The sequence below is a fragment of the Petaurus breviceps genome, unplaced genomic scaffold, assembly GCF_028583685.1.
Source record: "Petaurus breviceps papuanus isolate PSGF00001 unplaced genomic scaffold, PetGlider_PUasm1.0 90842, whole genome shotgun sequence".
NCBI lineage: Eukaryota > Metazoa > Chordata > Mammalia > Diprotodontia > Petauridae > Petaurus > Petaurus breviceps.
The window spans coordinates 21,464,086-21,484,302 of NW_027187358.1; the positions used below are offsets into that span (position 1 = coordinate 21,464,086).

At 36.7% G+C, this 20,217-nt stretch overlaps 1 protein-coding gene and 1 pseudogene across 14 annotated transcripts in view; one reads left to right on the plus strand and one right to left on the minus strand.

Annotated features, from left to right (window-relative positions):
- CCDC88A (coiled-coil domain containing 88A) overlaps positions 1–20,217 on the minus strand; it is a 173,670-nt gene that overhangs the window by 139,877 nt on the left and 13,576 nt on the right. For all 14 annotated transcript variants that reach the window (XM_069071745.1, XM_069071744.1, XM_069071743.1 and 11 more), the window contains exon 3: positions 1,633–1,741. In XM_069071745.1, the coding sequence (XP_068927846.1) occupies positions 1,633–1,741 (109 nt within the window). The remainder of the gene's footprint in view (positions 1–1,632; positions 1,742–20,217) is intronic.
- On the plus strand, positions 14,008–18,909 carry LOC138148955 (putative monooxygenase p33MONOX pseudogene; annotated as a pseudogene).

Consider the following 20,217-nt stretch of genomic DNA (forward strand, 5'->3'; position numbering starts at 1 on the left):
GCAGCAGCAGCAAGTACACTACAGACTCAGTCCCTGAATCAAGTTGCGTGTTATTTTAGAATGGGGATGGAAGGAAGTGTTGGGGAGAATTCCTGAGTGAACCAGTTAGGGATCAGCATTATCTGCTATTAATTCATAAGCCTTTCTCTGAGCCTGTCATGCTCCTTGGTGTCTCAGTCTATGAAGAAGCTGTAACTGCTCTTCCTCTAATGCATAATTCCTTTCTGGAGAGGGGGGTGGGGGGGTGTTTTTCCAGAGCTAGACTGGAAAAAATGTCTAGTGCTCCATCTTGTTGATCACATTACCCAGAAGCTGTCTAGATCATTGCAATGCCTTTTAACTGGTTCCCCTTTTTCCTGCCTCTCTCCTCTCTGTTACAGTCTCCACAAAGCTGCCAAAATAATGTTCCCAAAGAAAAGATCTAATCATGTCACCCCTCCCCCATACAATTAATTCCAGTGACTCTCCCATGATTCTACAATCAAATATTATTTCACCTTTATCTCATTCTTTTTCATGCCTATTTTTATAAAATATACAATTACCAGTATAGAAGTACAAGTAAATAAATACATACAAATATGTTACTATTTTTTAAAGTTTTTTTTTTTTTACTGTTACACTTATTCAGTGGAGAAAACTTAAGAGATCACTGATCTAAATAAATAAATAGACTGCTTCCATAATTTTTTCCCTGCTTTCAAACACTATGATAAAAAGAAATGGGAGAATATCAGAGATAAACATTATTAGTCTTAAGCAGTATGTTCATAACTTTGACTACAACACACACACACACATTTTAAAGAATCATTTATGGAAACTTTTGTAGAAAAAATCCAGAGACACATCAAGCAATCCTTTTAGGATTATCTAAAAGTTTTGCAAAGAAATAAATTATATTATTTTCAAGGTTATGTACTTTATCTGAGTATGCTTCACAAAAAGCATCAATTATAATAGATACTGAAGTATTATTTTAATAAATATAAGTAGAACATTTAATAATTTAAATAGAGATAGGGACAGGATTATGGATTAGCCCTGTTATTTCACTGGTATAGAGAACTCTTAGGCAAGGGAATAACAATGCAGATGTGCATTTTCTCTGTAACTTCAAGTCTCAAACAGAAAATTGCTGTAGGTCACAAAACCAAGATGCGTCAAATGTAGAACCTAAAACCAGACCTTCCTGGCTTAGAGGTCAGCTTTATCTATATAGCTGTGTCTAAAATAACAACACCATCAACACCATATTGTACACATTTGCATCTTTTAAATGCAAAGAGAATAATTTAAAATATTTTATTCTCTTAAGTACTTCAAACATTCTCCCCTTATACTTCAATATACAGTCAATAAAGTCAATTTTCATAGAATTCAATTCAATAAACATTTATTAAGTGTCTCTTATGTTCCAGGCACTACGCTAAGCAGTGGGAATATAAGTAAGAAAAAAGAGAGTGCCTAAACTATATTTTATTATATCATTACAATATCAATATAAAATTGATAGTACATATCATTATCAATATAAAATGGAAAATAAAGTAAAGCTTATAATTTGAACATGTTTAAACCCATCTATTAAAATTAGTTTTTTGTTTGAAACAGCCAAAAAGAATTGCTTACCTGGTAATAAGATTTGATTTGTCTCACCAAAATGGATAAATTTTGAATTCTAAGTGAGGCATCATTGTTGACTTTTTTATTTACTCGCTGACTCTCTGATTTTGGATTACTGTAAGAAACAAACAAATACTTTAGCCTAAAAAAAAGGGAAGATTAATAATGTTTGCATATTTTTATAAAGAGAGCTATGTCATTAACACCATTATAATACATTATAAATATAGCTGTTACCAAATCTTCATTAGTTGTATAAATACGAAAGGGAATAATAGCAAAAAAAAATCCATAAATCCTTTGTCTTTGAAATACATTTTTAAATTTTCCTTTTAATGTATTCAGTGTTCCCAAAACAAAAACTTTTATACACTGGGAATCCAATTCTAAGGATTTCCAAAAGGGAAGAGAACAAGCATTTATACAGTACCTACTTACTATATGTCATGCACCATACTAGGCACTTTTACAAATATTATCTCTTCTAATACCCACAACAACCCTGAGAGGTAGGTGCTATTATTATCTACAGTTAACACATGAGGAAACTGAGGCTGAGGTTGACTTGCCCAGGATCACACAGCTAGTGAGTATCTCAGACGACATTTGAACTCAGATCTTCCTGTCTCCAGGCCCATCACTCTGTCAAACTATGCCACCTAGCTACCCCAAAGGAAAGAGGGGGCATTGGTTTCATCGTAACTTCCATTGAAGTTGTCTTACTTGATCCAAGTTTTTAATCTTTAAACAAAGTCTATGCCCTGCCCCTTTATCTGACCAAATGCCAATTTGAGTGAATCAAAAAAAGAAATCAGAAATAAACTAGCAACGCTCCAAAGGACTTTAAATATACAAATGTGGAGGACCTAAAGGCTGTCATGGTCCCTAGGCAGTTGTGAAAAAGACCCCAGGGACTTTATTAGAAAATAGCAAGAATTGCTGGGATTACAATGACAAAAGTGAAACATTCCTTGCCCTTGAGGAATTTACAGTGGGGGGGGCGGTAGGTGTGGGAGGGGGGGAAGTGGAGGGAACAATATATGCATCCATAGGTACGTACAAAAAAGAGGGGTATGGGAGAGGAATTAGAAGCCAGGGAATCAGGGAAAAGTTTAATGTAGAGTGTGGTATTTGAACTGAGTCTTGAGCTGATACCAGAATAAACAAGGTATTTTAAGAGGCAGAGGTGTGTCTTCCTCATCATTGGTTTAGTAACCAATGAAAGTGTATCCAATATGTATAGGAGGGGAATCTTCTCTAATCTTTTTATTTGCTTTGTTGTTTAAGTATTTATTGCTCTGAACTGTCTATTGTAATGTTTCCTCTAACTGGCTAGGGAAAGTAAACCTATGAGTGGTTTGTAATGTGTTGGCCCAAAAAAGCACCTTGAATTTGTGATAGTTTTTTGAGGTAGAAATGAATTCCAGAAATAATTACAGATCTTTTCAGTTTTTATCTGTTCTTTGCCTTTCTTATAGTTTCACCAGCCACTAAATGTCAGAGCAATGTCACTGTTTAGCTGTCAATCTTTCCATAAACTGTTTTTCCTCTCTATTGTTTCAGGCTGTTTTAGAGCCTAAATCTTCTACTACCTTGCCCAGTAACAGTTCTTGCAACTTCCAGGTCAGGTGAATAACGAGGCTAAAGGCTAGTAATTTTCTCTGATCCCCACAACCACTCCAAAACAGAAATTATGCACCAAAGATAGAGCAATTTCAGCTATTTCCATCATCCAGGACACCCTGAATCTAAAAGGCTAAAAAAAAAAAAATCCAAAACAGAGCCTGAACTCATTCATTATCTGATCACCAACTCCCACACCATGGGTAGCAAGGCTGTACTGGGAGACCCAAGGAAAAGATATAAGCTTAGATTTTTTAAAATGATTAGTATCCAATTTTTTTTTTGTTTTATTAGACTTTTGAAAATGAGACAGTTTATTTTTTAAATGAGTTTGCTCATTCTCTACTTCTCCATACTATTAAAACTTCTCTGCATTTACCCAATCTTTCCTCTTCTGCTAAAATTTCAGAGGTTGAGTTAGCTTTACTTTCAAAGGCCAATCTATATATGTCCTTGATCCCATATCTTCTCTTTCTCTCTTAATTTTCAGTGTCTCCCTATCTACTGGTTACTTCTTAGATGCCTAACAAACATACTCAGATCTCCTCTGAAATAAAAAGCTCCACCTCTGGGGTAGCTAGGTAGTACTAGTCCTGGAATCAGGAGGGCCTGAGTTCAAATCTCATTTTAGATACTTAATAGCTGTGTGACCCTGGGCTTAACTTAAGCCCAATTGCCTCAACAAAACAAAACAAAACAAAAATCCACCTTTTAAGGAATTATGCAAAATTAAGTAAGCAGAACCAGGAAAATATTTCACACAAAGATCACAATAATGTAAAGGAAAACAACATTAACAGACTTCAGAAATCTGATCAAAACAGTGATTAATCACATGAATTTAGAGACAATGGCTCCTGCTGCTGGGAAGAGAGGGTATAAGCTATAACATGCAAAGGGAGGCCTACACATTTTTCTAGATATAAGCAAATATTTATTTCACTGCAACAACTTCTTAAGAGAGGATTTTATATGGAAGAGTCACTGGGAAACAAAAGTGATGTTAAAAATATCATTAAAGCTTTTTTTTTTTTAATAACCCTTCCCTTTTGCTATTGTTGTTTAGTAGTTTTCAATCACGTCCAATTCTTCATGATCTCATTTGGGGTTTTCTTGGCAAAGACACTAAAGCAGTTTGCCATTTCCTTCTCCAACTCATTTTTGAAGAACTAAGGCAAAAAGGTTAAGTGATTTGCCCAGGTCACATAGCTAGTTAATGTCTGAAGCCACATTTGAACTCAGAAAGATGAGTCTTCCTGACTCCAAGTCCAGTACTCCCATTGCCTTAAGTCACTTCTCTCTAAGTGATCTCAATACCTAACAATCAGTATCTAGCACAATGCCTAGCACTTAATGTAGGCATTTAATAAATGTTCATTTATTGATTGATTTAATCTACTTCCATGGATTCACTGTAAAACACATTCCAGCTGCCAAAAATAGTGCTTTATGTTTGAATTAAAGTAATTTCATTTGCAGAAAAGACTTTTTCTCCTACAATATAAGATGAACTATTGAATGATATGCACCTATGTATTATATATGTATACACACATATATATCAAAGGCTACTCAAATACATCTTTTTAAAAAATGAATTCAAATATTCTAAATATTTAATTTTATAAAGCAGAAAATTAAAAAGAACCACTGGCAAAAAGCCTACTATTTGGACAAATCTGTCTAGAAGTCAATAAGCAACATGGCAGTAAAATATGGCCTAAAGCAATTTTGCATTTAGTAGCAACCCACTTATGACATGTTATATTAATGTCAACTGAGACAAAAATAATCAAATTACATACTACTATACTCACTTTAAAAAAATTGGCCTAAAAAAACCAACATTAAGAGACCATTGAAAAATACAAATTGGTTATTTTAAAACATTAGTACTTTATTTTTTGTGCAACTAAGAATCACATATCTATTTATTCAATAACTAGAATTTATCAGAAATAAGATATTTGATAGCTTTAATGGTTATGTCTTTAAATCTAAATAGCCTGAAAACCAATTATGTATCTTCTCATACCATCTGTTCACCACTATCACTTAAAAACTATTTACTGTACTCATAGTGCCATTAAAATTTCAAGACTAATTGTATAATTGCTTTGGTTCTGTTCTTATATGAAAACATATTCAAGCTATTCTGTATAGAAATATATAAATATACATTTTAAAACTAGAAATAAGCCTTTATTTTAGCCAGTATTAGTACTAACAGAATATCTGGTCCACGAAAAATCAATTTTTGAAATCTAATTATTTTTTGAGGCAAAAACCTCTCAGAAAATGATATGGAATAGAAAATTTTTTATAATTTTTTATTTATTTTTTTTATCAAATGCTTTATTTTTCCCCTACCTACCACCCCAAAATAGCGATCCTACTAAATATCCCCTCCTCCAATCTTCTCCCATACCCCCTCCAACTTTCCAGTAGGGAACAGTGGATCTCTATGCCCCAGTGCCTGAATATCTTATTTCCCATTTATTTGTAAAATAATATTGATAATAGTATATATGTGTGTGTGTGTGTATATATATTAAATATTTGATTTTAAAACTGTGAATTCCAAATTCATTCCCTTCCTCCCTTGTCACCCATCCTTACTGGGAAGATAAGCAATTCAATATAGGTTGTACATGTGTAGCTATGCAAAACATTTCCATAGTAGATATATTGTAAAAGACTGACTATATTTCCTTCCCTCCTATCCCAACTCACACTTGTTCTATTCTCTACTTTGATCCCGTCCCTTTTCAAAAGTGGGTACTTCTAACTTCCCTCTCCCCCAGCCTGACCTCCCTTCCATAATCCTCCCTCTCATCCCCTTCCCCTCTACTCTCCTGTAGGATGAGATACCCTATTTAGTGTGTATGTCACTCCCCTCCCTAAGCGAAATTCAATGAGAATAAGGTTGACCCATTCCCTTTTGACTTCCTGTTCTTCCCTTCCATTGTAACCATCTTCCCTTACCTTTTCTATATGAGATAGTTTACCCCAATCTGTCTCTCCCCATCTCCTCTCATTATATTCCTCTCACCTCTTAATTTCACCTTTTAAGTATCATCCCTTCCTGTTAAATTGGTCCTGGGCCCTCTATCTACATATACCTGTACACATATGTACACACATTCACATATCTATTCATATGCCCATATACCCTCCTATATAGAAATGTGTATGTATGTGTGTGTGTACACACACACATACACACACACACACACTTCTATTCCCTTCAATTAGTCTCATACTGAGAAAAGTTCCATAAGTTACAATTATCATTTTTCCATGTAGGAATGTAAATAGTTCAACTTTGATAATTTCCTTATGATTTCTTTTCCCTGTTTACCTTCTCATGCTTCTCTTGCTTCTTGTATCTCAATGTCAGATTTTCTATTCAATTGTGGTTTTTCATTAAGAATGCTTGAAAATCCTCTATTCCACTGAATGACCATATTTTCCCCTGAAACATGATACTCCGTTTTGCTGCGTAGGTGATTCTTGGTTTTAATCCCAATTCCTTTGACCTCTGGAATATCATATACCAAGTCCTTCAATCCCTCAGTGTAGAAGCTGCCAGATCCTGTGTAATCCTAATTGTGTTTCCATAATATTCAAATTGTTTCTTCCTGGCTGCTTGTAATATTTTTTCCTTCATCTGGGAATTCTGGAACCTGGCTATAATATTCCTAGGAGTTTTCTTTTTGGGTCTTTTTCAAAAGGTGATAGGTAGATCCTTTCAACCTCTATTTTGCCCTCTGGTTCTAAAACATCAGGGCAATTTTCCTTGAGAATTTCTTGAAGGATGATTTCTAGGTTCTTTTTTTGATCATGGCTTTCAGGTAGTCCAATAATTTTTAAATGACCTCTCCTGGATCTATTTTCTAGGTCAGTGGTTTTCCCAATGAAATATTTCACATTGCCGTCTATTTCTTCATTTGTTTGGATCTGTTTAATAGTATCTTGATTTCTCATAAAGTCACTAGCTTCCATTTGCTCCAATCTAATTCTAAAGGAATGATTCTCTTCAGTGAGCTTCTGAGATTCTTTTTCCATCTGGCAAATTTGGCTTTTTAAGGCATTCTTCTCCTCATTGCCTTTTTGAGCCTCTTTTTCCATCTGAGTTAATCTATTTTTTTGGTGTTATTTTCTTCAGTCAGGTTGCTGATTTTCTTGCATCATTTTCATTTCTCTTCCCAATTTTTCCTCCACTTCTCTTACTTGATTTTCAAAATCCTTCTTATGCTCCTCTATGGCCTGTAACCAGCTCATATTTTTCTCAGAAGCTTTTGGTGCAGGAGTTCTGACTTCACTGTCTTCTTCCTGTTCCATGCTTTGATCTTTTTTGTCCCCAAAATAGGAGTCTAATGTTGGATTCCTCTGTTTGCCTTGCTTCCCTCGTTTACTCATGTTGCCACTCAATTACTTGACTTTTGGGCTTTTTACCACAGTAGGACTTTGCTACGAGACAGGGGAGCTTTGTACCAAGCACTAGGGTTTTCTCAGCTGCCCTGTTGGGTGCCCTCTCTGAAGCCTCCACACACTCTGGCAAGCTGGTCACACACCCCAGGACCTCCACCCTACACAGCAATCCAGATCCAAGCAGGTTAAAGCAAGAGCGATGACCCCTCAGACTGGTTGCTTGGTCCCTCTTGTAGCAGCAAGCACCCCAAGCATCCTCAGGGTTTGCTACCACCACAGGTTCTTGGATCTGCTTTGATAAAGGAAAGCAACTCAAAATGGGTTAACAAGCTTACTTTAATCAGTCAGACATATATCGTTTACCTTGTTCAGGGGAAAAAGGTCAGCACCCCAAACTTCAAAGTATACAGGCAGAATTATCAAGACAGAAACAGATCAAGTAGACAGATTTCCAAACTGTCCAGGCATTACATTCATACCCAGTCAACATCTGGGTTTCCACATCTGGGTTTTTCAAAGCTGGGGGGGGGGGGCCCTCTGGACAACGGCTTCCCAGAATACAGATCAAATCACAGAACACTTCTCAAAGTGAGCCCCTGTAATGGGAATGCAAATTTGGAAGATCTTCCCTGGCCCTAGGCTAAAATGCACCTGGAGCCTGGGGTGGGAGGCTTGTTTTTCAGTAGATACTTTTTGATTGGCCAGTGGGTCAATAAGGTTGTTACATTCTCTGAGCCAGGAGAAGGCTATATAAGCCCTGATGTGAGGCTTTGTTTTGGGGGCTCACTTTGAGAAGTGTTCTGTGATTTGATCTGTCTTCTGGGAAGCCATTGTCCAGGGTCCCCCCGGGCTTTGAAAAACCCAGATGTGGAAACCCAGATGCTGACTGGGTATGGATGTAATGGTTGGACAGTTTGGAAATCTGTCTGCTTGATCTGTTTCTGTCTTGAAAATTCTGCCTGTATACTTTGAAGTTCGGGGTGCTGACCTTTTCTCCTGAACAAGGTAAACGATATATGTCTGACTGATTAAAGTAAGCTTGTTAACCCATTTTGAGTTGCTTTCCTTTAACAAAGCAGATCCAAGAACCTGTATGGGCAGCAAACCCTGAGGACGTGCTTGGGGTGCTTGCTGCTACAGCCCCCAAAACAAAGCTACACATCAGGGCTTATATAGCCTTTTCCTGGCTCAGAGAATGTAACAACCTTTTGGACCCACTGGCCAATCAAAAAGTATCTACTGAAAAACAAGCCTCCCACCCCAGGCTCCAGGTGCACTTTAGCCTAGGGGCAGAGGAGATCTTTAAATTTGCATTTCCATTACACCCCTACAATCTGCAGACCAGGAGCTGAAGCTGCCATGTGATGGCGGCACTTCAGTGGTGGTCTCCCTCCAGGGGATAAAGGCTGACTGCACTCCCAGCTACTAGATCCCAAAGTTCACAATGCACTGACCTCTCACTTTGTCCTTAGCATCTATGGGTTGATAATTCTGGAAACCACCACAGCTGCTAGTGATCTGAAGTCCCTCCAGCCACAGGTGGCTGTGGCCACCCTGAGGCTAAAACCTTAGGCTTCTGAGGGGCTGGGCTCGGCTCCCAGAGTGCTACATGCTGGCCCCTTCCTGCTGTCCTGCTGGGCTGTCTTCAGCAGGAGTTTAACTTCTCTGTGTCATTCTGTGGGTTCTGTAGCTCCAAAGTTTGTCCAGAGTCACCTTTTACACGAATTAGAGGTTGTGGGAGCCGGAGCCCAACAGAAGCCCTGTTTCTACCCCACCATCTTAACTCTGCCCCCCAGAAAATTATTTTCTATAAATATCTTAAATAAATTTCACATATACCATTCACCTAATACAACTGTCATAGACCCAAATAATGCTGATATATAAATCAAAGTAATATAGAACATAAGAGTGCTGTTTTCAATATTTACATTAGAGCATTCTTTCTTATTAGCTATTTCTGCTCTGCATACAGAAAAAATAATAAAGTTAAGGGCACCAGAGTAAGATATACATAAAACTTAAATTAAAACATTAATAAATTTCTGACAGAGATTCCTGATAAAGAGAATCTTAACAAGATGGCACAGTGAGTGAGCAAAACAACCTCTCTCACAACTACTCTTAGAAGCCTATGTGCACTAGAGAAAGGGCCTTTAGCCAGAAAAATATGACCCACGTACATAGCTCATGGAATTTATTTTTGTTTGGGGACCAGCGTCAAGCCTGGAAATCCTTAAGGATGGAGCTGTGAACCCAATGAAGGTGGAAAATAGACTTGTCCAAGTCTAGACAGGGAGGCCTACAGTTGTGGTGATTTGACTTCATTCTAGGGCTTAGAAGCCTATGGGAAAAATATAAGAATAGAATTGAGGAAAATAAGACAATTAACAATCATCACCATGCATATATGAATGTAATAAATTTACCTATAAAACTGAGAGAACTGCAGAATAGCACAATATTTCATCTACAAGAAGCGCAAAAAGCAAAGAGATTCACAAAGTTTTAAACTAAGATGCTGAAAGCAAAATCTATTATGCTTCAAGTAAATCAAAAAAATCAATAGTAGCAATTATAATCTCAGAAAAGGTAAAGGTAAAAAATAGACACAATTAAAAGATATAAATAATAAACTACAATATGCTTTAAAGGGATATATCATAATAAATTGGTATTGTTATTTAACATATATGAACCAAATAGCTTTTTCAATTATACTAGAAGTAGGATATCCATCATCATCCTTTGATATAGTCCTATAAATACTAATTATAATAAGACAATAAAAAGAAATTGAGAAAGTAAACATAGGCAATGGCTGCAAAAGTCAAAAAGGGTGAGCATTAGAAAAAGGCCACTGGATTTGGCAATTAGAGATCACTGGTAACTTTGGAGAGAGCAGTTCTGAATGATGAAGCTGCAAGTGAGATTGTGAAATCTGAGAAGGGGACCTGGAAGCACCAATTGAAGACATCAGCCCTCTCAAGTTAGTCAAAAGGCAGGAGAGATATGGAATGATAGCAGGGTTGGAAGGATCAACTGAAAGTTTTCTGAGGATAAGAGACACATGGACATGTTTTTAGACTACAGGACAATATCCAGTAGACAGGGAGAGATTGAAGATCAGTGATGATGGGGGCAGTCTTCTGGAGGAGACTGGATGGAATGGGATCACTTCTGCAGGTATAGGGGTTTGCACTGGGAAGGACAAAGCTACCTATGAGATACAGGTGAAAGAAGAAATAGTGGCATAAAGTATCTGAGTGATATGAGATGAGGCAGGAGAAAATGGACCTCTTGGTAAATGGTCTCAATTTCTTTCTGTAAAATATGAGACAAGGTTATTGGCTAAGGAAGAGGGAGAGAGGGAGGGAGAGCCATGAAAGTTTTGAGGAAGGATGAAAAAGTTTGGAATAGCAGCTATGGTGAATGGGAGAGTGAGTTAGTGAAGTACTAAAGGATTCCCTAGCACCAGTTGAGTGCTCAGTTGAGGTCATATAACAAATCTGTAATGGAGCCAGTCAGAACAGCTGAGTGATTTTTCTCTACCTTCATTCAGCAGCACATGTGTAGGAGTCAAAGTAGTGGATGGTGACAGAAATCTAAGGATGAGATCTGGCAGAGCACAGTCAGTGCTATGATAAGGGGTCAAGGGACTCAAGAAAAAAGGATAGCACAAAGATGGAGCAATAAAATGGTCATATGCTACAATTATTAAAGCTATTTTCTCTGTTAATTTATTGCCAGAGTTGTTTTTTAAAATGGAAACTTTCCTTTTAATTTCACATAATATTTGTTCAATTCTCTAAACGGAAAAAAAAAAAAGCAAAAATCAAGAATTAACCCTGACAAAAAATTTCAGATTAAGAACTAAAAGAGAGCCCAAACAGCCATCTAGTCCAATCCATACCTAATCTCGTCTACAACTTTATTCCTTATTAGAAAGAAAAAAATTCCTTTATTTTATATGTATTATGTATATGTATATGTATATACACACACCCTTGAGGACAGGGACTGTTTCATTTCTGTCTTTGCATCTCTAACACCTAGCACAAAGCCTAACACATAGAAGGCAATTAATAAATGCTGGCTGGTTATGTATATTCAGGGAGCTCAAATTCAGGTCTGGACAAATTCACCTATCTATATTCTGACAAGCATTACGATGGGGAGTAGTATTGGTCAATTATGAGTATAGCATTAATTTCCATCCAAAGAGAACCAACAAGTTGCAGGCACCCTATCCTGGAAACCCTATGCAGCAGTCAAGAATCCTGACAAGGGTAGGTAACCTGTGGCCTTGAAGTCACCTGTGGCCCTCTAGGTTTTCAAATGCAGCCCTTTGACTGAATTCAAAGTTTATGGAACAAATTCCCTTAATAAAAGAATTAGTGCTTTAAAACTTGGATTCAGTAAAAAAAAAAAAAAAAAAAAAGGCTGTACCCAAGGACCTAGAGGGCCACAGGTGGCCTCAAGGTCACAGGTCCCCACCCCTGGTCTAGGACGTAAGAGTATGCAGTGTAAATAAATTATGGAAGGCTAGTCTGAATAGCAAAAGCTCTAACAGATTCTACCATACTAAAAATGCTTCAAATAAACCCAAGACTTATATGAACACAACTACAAAACAGTTTCACACAAATAAAAGTCAGATCTAACTAATTGGAAAAACATCAATTGCTCATGGCTGGGTCGAGCTAATATAATAAAAATGACAATTTTACCTAAATTAAATTACATATTTAGTGCCATACCAATCAATCTACCAAAAAATTACTTTATAGAGCTAGAAAAAATAGTAACAAAATTCATTTGGAAGAACAAAAGGTCCAGAATATCAAGGGAACCAATGAAAAGAAATGCTAGGGAAGGTGGCCTAGCCATACTAGATTTTAATCCATATTATAAAGTAGCAGTCATCAAAACTACTTGGTACTGGCTGAGGAACAGAGTAGTGGATCAATGAAATAGAATGGGTACAGGAAACTCAGCAGTCAATGACTATAATAATATACTGTTTGATAAACCCAACAAAGACCTCAGTTTTGGAGATAAGAACTCACCACTTGACAAAAACTGCTGGGAAAAATGGAATACAGTATGGTAGAAACTGGGCATAGACCATTATCTAACACCATATACAAAAATCAAGTCTAAATGGGTACATGATCTAGGTATAAAGGCTGATACTGTAAGCGATCTGGGAAAGCAGGGAATAGTTTACCTGTCACATTTATGGAGAGGGGAAGACTTTATGACCAAACAAGAATTAGAAAGCATTATAAAATGCAAAATGGATAATTTTGATTACATTATATTGAAGTTTCTGTACAAACAAAGCCAATGTAACCAAGATTAAACGGGGAAGTGGAAAACTGGGCAAGAATTTTTATAACCAATGTCTCTAATAAAGGCCTCATTTCTAAAATATACAGAGAACTGAGTCAAATCTATAAGAATACAAGTCATTCCCCAAATGATAAATGGTCAAAGCATATGAACAGGCTAGTTTTCAGAGGAAGAAATTAAAGCTATCTATAAGCATATGAAAAAATGCTTTAATTCACTACTGATTAGAGAAATGCAAATCAAAACAACTCTGAGGTACCACATCTCACTGGTCAGATTTGCTAAGACGACAAAACAGGAAAATGGCAAATGCTTGAGAGGATGTGGAAAAATTGGAACACTAATGCATTGTTGGTGGAGTTGTGAACTGATTCAACCATTCTGGAGAGCAATCTGGAACTATGCCCAAAGGGCTATAAATAATTTCATATCCTTTGACCTGGCAATACCACTTCTAGGGCTATATCCCAAAGAGAGCATAGAAGTGGGAGGAAGACCCATATGTACAAAAAATTTATAGCAGCTCTTTTTGTGGTGGCAAAGAATTGGAAATTAAGGGGATGTCCATCAATTGGGGAATGGCTAAACAAGTTGTGGTATATTAATGTAATGGAATACTATTGTGCTATAAGAAATGAGGAGCAGATGGACTTCATATTTACTGGGAGAGGCTTATACAAACTGATGCTGAATGAGAAGAGCAGAACCCGAATAAATTTGTACACAATTACAGACACAACATATATCTGATAATCAACTTTGATAGACTGGACTCTTCTCAGCAATGCACGGTTATGAGACAACTCCAAAAGATTCATAATGGAGATGTCTACATCCAGAGAAAGAACTAGAAAGAAGAGAGTTTGAATGCAGATTGAAGCAAACTACCTGCTCTCTTTCTTTTTCTTGTTTGGTTTTGTTTCCTCTTTCCCATTGTTCATTCCATCCCGTTAGAATCATTCTTCATAACCTGACTAATGTCTAATGTGAAAGTATTTGCAAATCCCATACTAGACTGCATGCTGCTGGGGGAGGGAGGGGGAAGGAGAGGAAAGGGGAGAAAATTTGAAACTCAAGGGATTGTGGAACTGAATCTTGTAAACTAAAAGTAAACAAACAAATTAATAAAGACAAAGAAAATTTTTTTAATGCTTCAAATATAGTCCTGACAAGTAGCCAAGTTTGCTTTCCAAGGTCAAGCCTAGTTGAAACAAAGAAAAATAAAAATAGTCCTCAGTACTCTGTAACCCATTTCCAATTCTATAGTGAGGGTGACAGAGTGTCAGAAAAGCAGGGCACTGAGAGTTACACCACTTTTAAAACCATTTATACTATCTAATATGTCTGTTGTTACTCTAAGTGCTTGCCCAATGACCAAGAAGAAATGGAGGAACTGAGTCATATAACCTTTATTTTCTTAAATCCTGAATCAAACACCAAAAAAGAAAACATTTCTATACAAACAGCAAAAGATGGAATCTATTTCACAGTGCTTGCTTTATTTTTTAAATGTAGAATAAACTTTACATATTCCTTTCAAAACTGTCCTGCTTATGTGCTTCCTTCTAAACTTCCTTATATTCTCTTCTATGCATTTAAAAAAAAATGTTACAATGGCCCTCTTTAGAAAGACATCTCTACTGCTAGCCCCCTACCCTCAAGCCCTCTTCCTTTTAACAATAAGCATAGTCAAGCACAAGAAATCCACGCTACAGTAACCAAAAACAGATCTTTATACCTTGTGGCCAGGACCTTCTTGTAATAAAGTAATATGTTTCATCACAGGTTCTCTGGAGTAATGGTTATTGCTTTGATCAGAGTTCTTATAACTTCCAACTTTTTTTTCTTTGCAATACTGAAGGCATTAGATAAATTATTCTCCTGGCTCTACTCACTTCACTCTACGTCAGTTAGAATTCTCTGGAATTGTCTCCATCATTTCTTATGAAGTAATGTGTTTATATGCTACAACTTGTTCAACTATTCCCTAAATGTCTATGAGGCAATCTGAGGTACCCCATTAGAGTCAAGTTCTTTGCTTTCTTTTTTTCCCTTTTGATATCGCCTTTAGAATTAGGAAATGTTTTTGCTTTTTTTTTTTTTTGTATCCCCTTCCCTGTATTATCCTCTCATATTAATCCTTCCAAACCCTAACTCCTAACCCCATCGGTTTCCATGTTAAGTTTGATGTATTTCTATGCCATTTTTTCAACCTTCCTTTGTCCACTCCACCCCTTATTCCATGTCTATATATTCCTGTGCATCCAAATTATAAGTTCTACCCTCTTCTTCTTCCTCTTTTACAAGCTAATGTATTCTTCCTTTTACCCTTCCTTCTCTTTCTTCTCTTAATACCCTCAAAACACAAACCATCTACCTTCCAAAGGACCCTTTTCTTAATTCCCTTGACATCCTTTAAAGATGTTAATGTTCTAAAGGGATCTTTGCTTCTTTATTAAAATGTTTGCACTACATCATCATATACCTCCTCTCAACTTCTCAAATAAATTTACCTTTCTAGATTTCTCTGGACTTGTGTGTTTGTATGTAAATGTTCCTATTCAGCATTAATCTCTTCATTAGAAATGCTTGAAAGTCCTTCATTCTTTTTAAGATCCATTTTTTTCTCCTAAAGGATTATACTTAGCTTTGAAGGGTGAACTATTCTTGGTTATAAGCCTGTACTTTTTGCCTTCTGAATACCATATTCCAAGATCTCCCCTTTAAGAAGTTGCCAGGACTTCACTCTCCCACTTGAGATCCATTTGGGTCTTGGGACTACTTCTGTCATGGTCACAGTTCACCCTATGCTTCAGCACTTCAGGAATGACAGGGGTCTGGAGTCTTGTCAGTCTCAGCTTCTTGTCCAAGGCAGTCTTTTCCTTCCCCCCTTCCCTTTTTCCCACCTTCCCCTCTTCACAGAGACCCAAGTCTATGTAGAACATCTGCATAAGAGCTGCTTAGGACTCTCATTGCTAGTTCATCACTTTGACATCTTTGTCCTATTTGCATAACTTCTATAGATTTTCACCCTGGGAACCAGAGTTCTGAATATCTATTAGGGCATACCTGCACAACCTGCAGCCCACTGGCACACCAAAGGATTTCAGGCAGCCTGCAAAAAATGTATATGATGTTTTCCTCTCCACTTTTCACAGGCCACCCTAAATCCTTTGGTGTGCCACAGGCTACATAGGTCTGATCTAGAGAAATACCCCGTTCATAGTCTTTCATGGTATCATCCAGAGGTGCCTGTTATTGAGCACAGTACAAGTAGGCTGATAGGCAAGATGTCTTTGCCAAGTGGAATGCATTATCAGGCATTCAGTTATGATGATATCCTTGAGGATTCAACACCAATGCATATTTCTTCATCTGACATATGCAGTAAGGTTCTGTGGAATAAGCTGGTCATCCCAGAAAGGAAGTACCAACAGCTTTTCAAGGTTGAGGAAGGAGAAAACAGTTTCTCCATAACCCCCTTAGCTTCCTGTGATCAAATGAACTAGGCCCCAATGGTGAAGACTAAGATTACATGCATCATCATGAATTCTCTAATTACAAAAGAGATACAAGAGAGCATCCAGCACTCAGGGTTGACAGACATGGGATACACTCTCCATAAAAGCCTCACCACATAGGAAGCCAAGTATCACCATTTGGCAGAGACAGTCCATAAACTGAAATTACAAAATGGGGAAATAACAAAATAAGGTAAGACTGACTGCTTCAGCCCAGTCCATTCCAAGTAGGACACCCCATTCTTCTCCCAAGCAAAAGTCCTGGTTTATTCATGAATCTTCAATTTCCTTACCTGGCCTAGATGTCAGCAGCATGGACTCTGGAAATGGAGACAGAGACAAATCCTCATCTGAAAAATGGAGCCTTTTTTGAACCAAGAACCCTTGAGAAACCTGATATGGGTTTCAGTGCCCAGTCCTACAGAGGTACTCAGAAGCCATCACCAATGGAGCTCATTCAGGTGCAGGCTACTAGAACTGCAAGAGACCCAGCAACCTTCAAGTCACCTAATATGGACCTTCCAGTAATGGAAGGAAAGAAATAACCTGCATGGACCCATAACCTCAAACTAAAGGATATAAATGTGTTGACTCCTACAGGGTCCTAAAGTTCCCTTTTCATATGAGCAAAGTTTCTTCCCTGGCAAACCATTGTTATATAGGAAGAGTATCTTAGATTTTTCTTTCATCTCATCCACCTTACACTTGACATAGCAAAGATGTTATCCATTTGCAATTCTGTTGAGAATAATATTCCTAGGGAGGAGGTGATTGTTTCTTTAAATATTTCTAGCAAAACTTGAATCTTTCTAACGCAGGAAGACCTATTCTTGTAACATCCCAAAGTTGGTCTGAATAACTTCTCAAAGTACGGTCAACCACAACCAATTACTGATCTATAAAACTAGAATGCAGGGGGCAAAGGAAAGAATTAAAATCTAGCAAGACTTTGTTTTCCATATTTATCCAAGAAAAAACAAAGAAGTTGCCAGGTCTTGTGTGATCATGACGATCATTCCTTGATACCTGAATTGATTTTTCCCCCTATATTCTTGCAACATTTTTATTTGATGCAGGAGTTCTAGATTTTTGACTATGGCATGGCATACCTGAAAATATTCCTTTTGAGTTTATTTTCAAGAGGTTATCAGTGGATTCTATCTTCACTTGGCCCTCTGATTCTAATAGATCTGCATAATTTTCATTTATGATTCCTTGAAACAGATGCCAAGTTTATTGTTATTGTTTTAAAATTATGGTTTTCAGGTAGTTCAATGATTTTTAAATTACCTTCTTTTATCTGTCTTCCAGGCCAGTTGTTTTTTATATGATACTCTGTTTGTATCTTCTATATATTTTTCCAATCTTTTGATTTTGTTCTACTATTTCTTGATGTCTCATGGAATAATTGATTTGTCTGCACTATTTTAGCTTTCAGGGAGTCTATTACTTGGTTACAGCTTATCACTTTCTTTGCTAAGTGATTTATGCTCCTTTCAATGTTTCCTCAATAGCTTTTATTTCATCTTTTAACTCTTACTTCATTTCTCATAGATATTAATGTAGTTCTTATGGAAAAACCTTTTTTTCCTTTGAATCTCTATGTGTAGTTGCTATAATTGGATTTTTCTGTGTAAAAGCAGAGTGCTGAATTTCTAGAGCAAAGATCACCACTAGTAATAAAGCTAAAGGAATAATAATGAGAAAAGTATAAGGCACACAATTAAAACAACTGAATCCTGACTTATTTAAATGAGTTATTCAGAATGAAAATAGGTAGTAGACAGTAGCATTGATACTATTATAATTTACCACAAAATTTAATCTAAATAAATTGCCTTAACAAGAAGAAAAAAGGAGCCTTTAAAAGCACCTTAACAAATAGTTAATTGACTTGCCAAGCAGAAAAAGATGGCATAGAAAGGAAATATACTGGCTTAGGACATAAATTTATTTGTAAAATCTTACGAAGAAGGATAACAGAAGATTATGAACAATACTACCTGATAAAAACAGAGAGTCAATAGGGGATCAAACTATTTTAAAGAAAGCTTGTGGCCTACCTGCTCATCACCCCCTCCCCTATTCCCAGTCCTTTCCTTCTTTACCACCCTCTCTTCACCTCCCCATGCATAGAATGTACTCTCTCCTCATTTCCATTTCATATAATCTCTTACCACTTCCTTTAAGGCACAGCTCAAGCACAATCTTTTTTATGATGTTTCCTTCCCTGAATCCAGCAATTGCTAAGTTTCCCTTGCACTAAGTAGCTTACATTTAACTAATATTTCATATTTTTCTGTATGTACTTATTTGTATATACTTATATATGTGCATGTTGTCTTCCTGAGAGAACCTAAGCTTCTTGAGAACAGGGACTATTTTATTTTACATCCTTGGGATGCAACACAGGACCTGGTATATACTAGGTGGCTAATAAATATTTGTTGAAGTGGTTAGTAATCAGCAGGAATGGTAAATGGTGAATACAAACAGCAAGCATAACTTCATCAAGAACAAATAACATCAAAACATTTCCCTTTGTGGTAGCATTATTAAACAAGTAAATGAAATGAATAGTATAGATATACTTTACTTAGATTTAAGCAATGCTTTTGATAAAGTATCTTGTAATATACTTGTGGAGAAGATGAAGTGATATTGACTAGAGAATAATAAACTGGATTCAGAACTATTTAGATGACCAGTTGTTAATAGGTCAATGTCAATATGGCCATAGAACCCCAGCCAGGAATCTGTTCTTGGCTCTGTACTGCTTAAGATTCTTAACAATGACTAAAAGAGGAGGCAGAGCCAAGATAGGAGAGTAGCAGGAAGAAGTATAAGAAAAATTATAAATTCCCATGTCCCTTGTTAAGAGGCATTATGATATGGCATATATGACACCAGACTTGGAGTCTGACTGGCCTTGCCTTAAATCTCACCTCCAACACTTAAGAGCTATGCTATCCCGGGCAACTGGCTCAGCTCAAATCCACCTTCTAAAAAATGCCTTTCAGTCTAATACCTTCCTTCCCTTCTCACTCACATGACAGCATTACCTCTTATTTTCCCTATATGTATCTTGTGCATAAATAAGTATTTGCATGTTGCTTCCCCTATTAGACTGTAAACTCCTTGAGGCAAGGAACCATACTTTGTGACCCAAATCCAGAGGAAGAGAATAAATTCAAAATAAGTATCTACAAGCAAAACCTCAAAGAAAAACACTGCTTGTGAACAAGTTCAACTAGAATTCCTGGAAGAGACCAAAAGAAAAGTCTAGATGTCTATCAAGAAATAATAAAAGAAAACTTCCCAGAACACTTAGAACCGGAACACAAGGTAAAAACAGAATCTCTCAGTCACTTCTTAAATCCCCAAAATGAAAACTCCCAAGAACATCATAACCAAAATCTAGAGCTTCTAGATCAAAGAAAAAAATACTGCAAAGAGTCAGAAAGAAATCAAGTACTGAAGCACTATGGTCAGAATCATACATAACTGTGCAGACACCACAATAAAGGAGCAGAGAGTTTGGAATATGATATAAGCAAATGACACAGACCAAGAATAATTCATCCAGCAAAACTGAGTATAATCCTAAAAAATGGATCTTTAATGAATGAGAAGACTTCTAAGTATTGAAAAGTTCAGA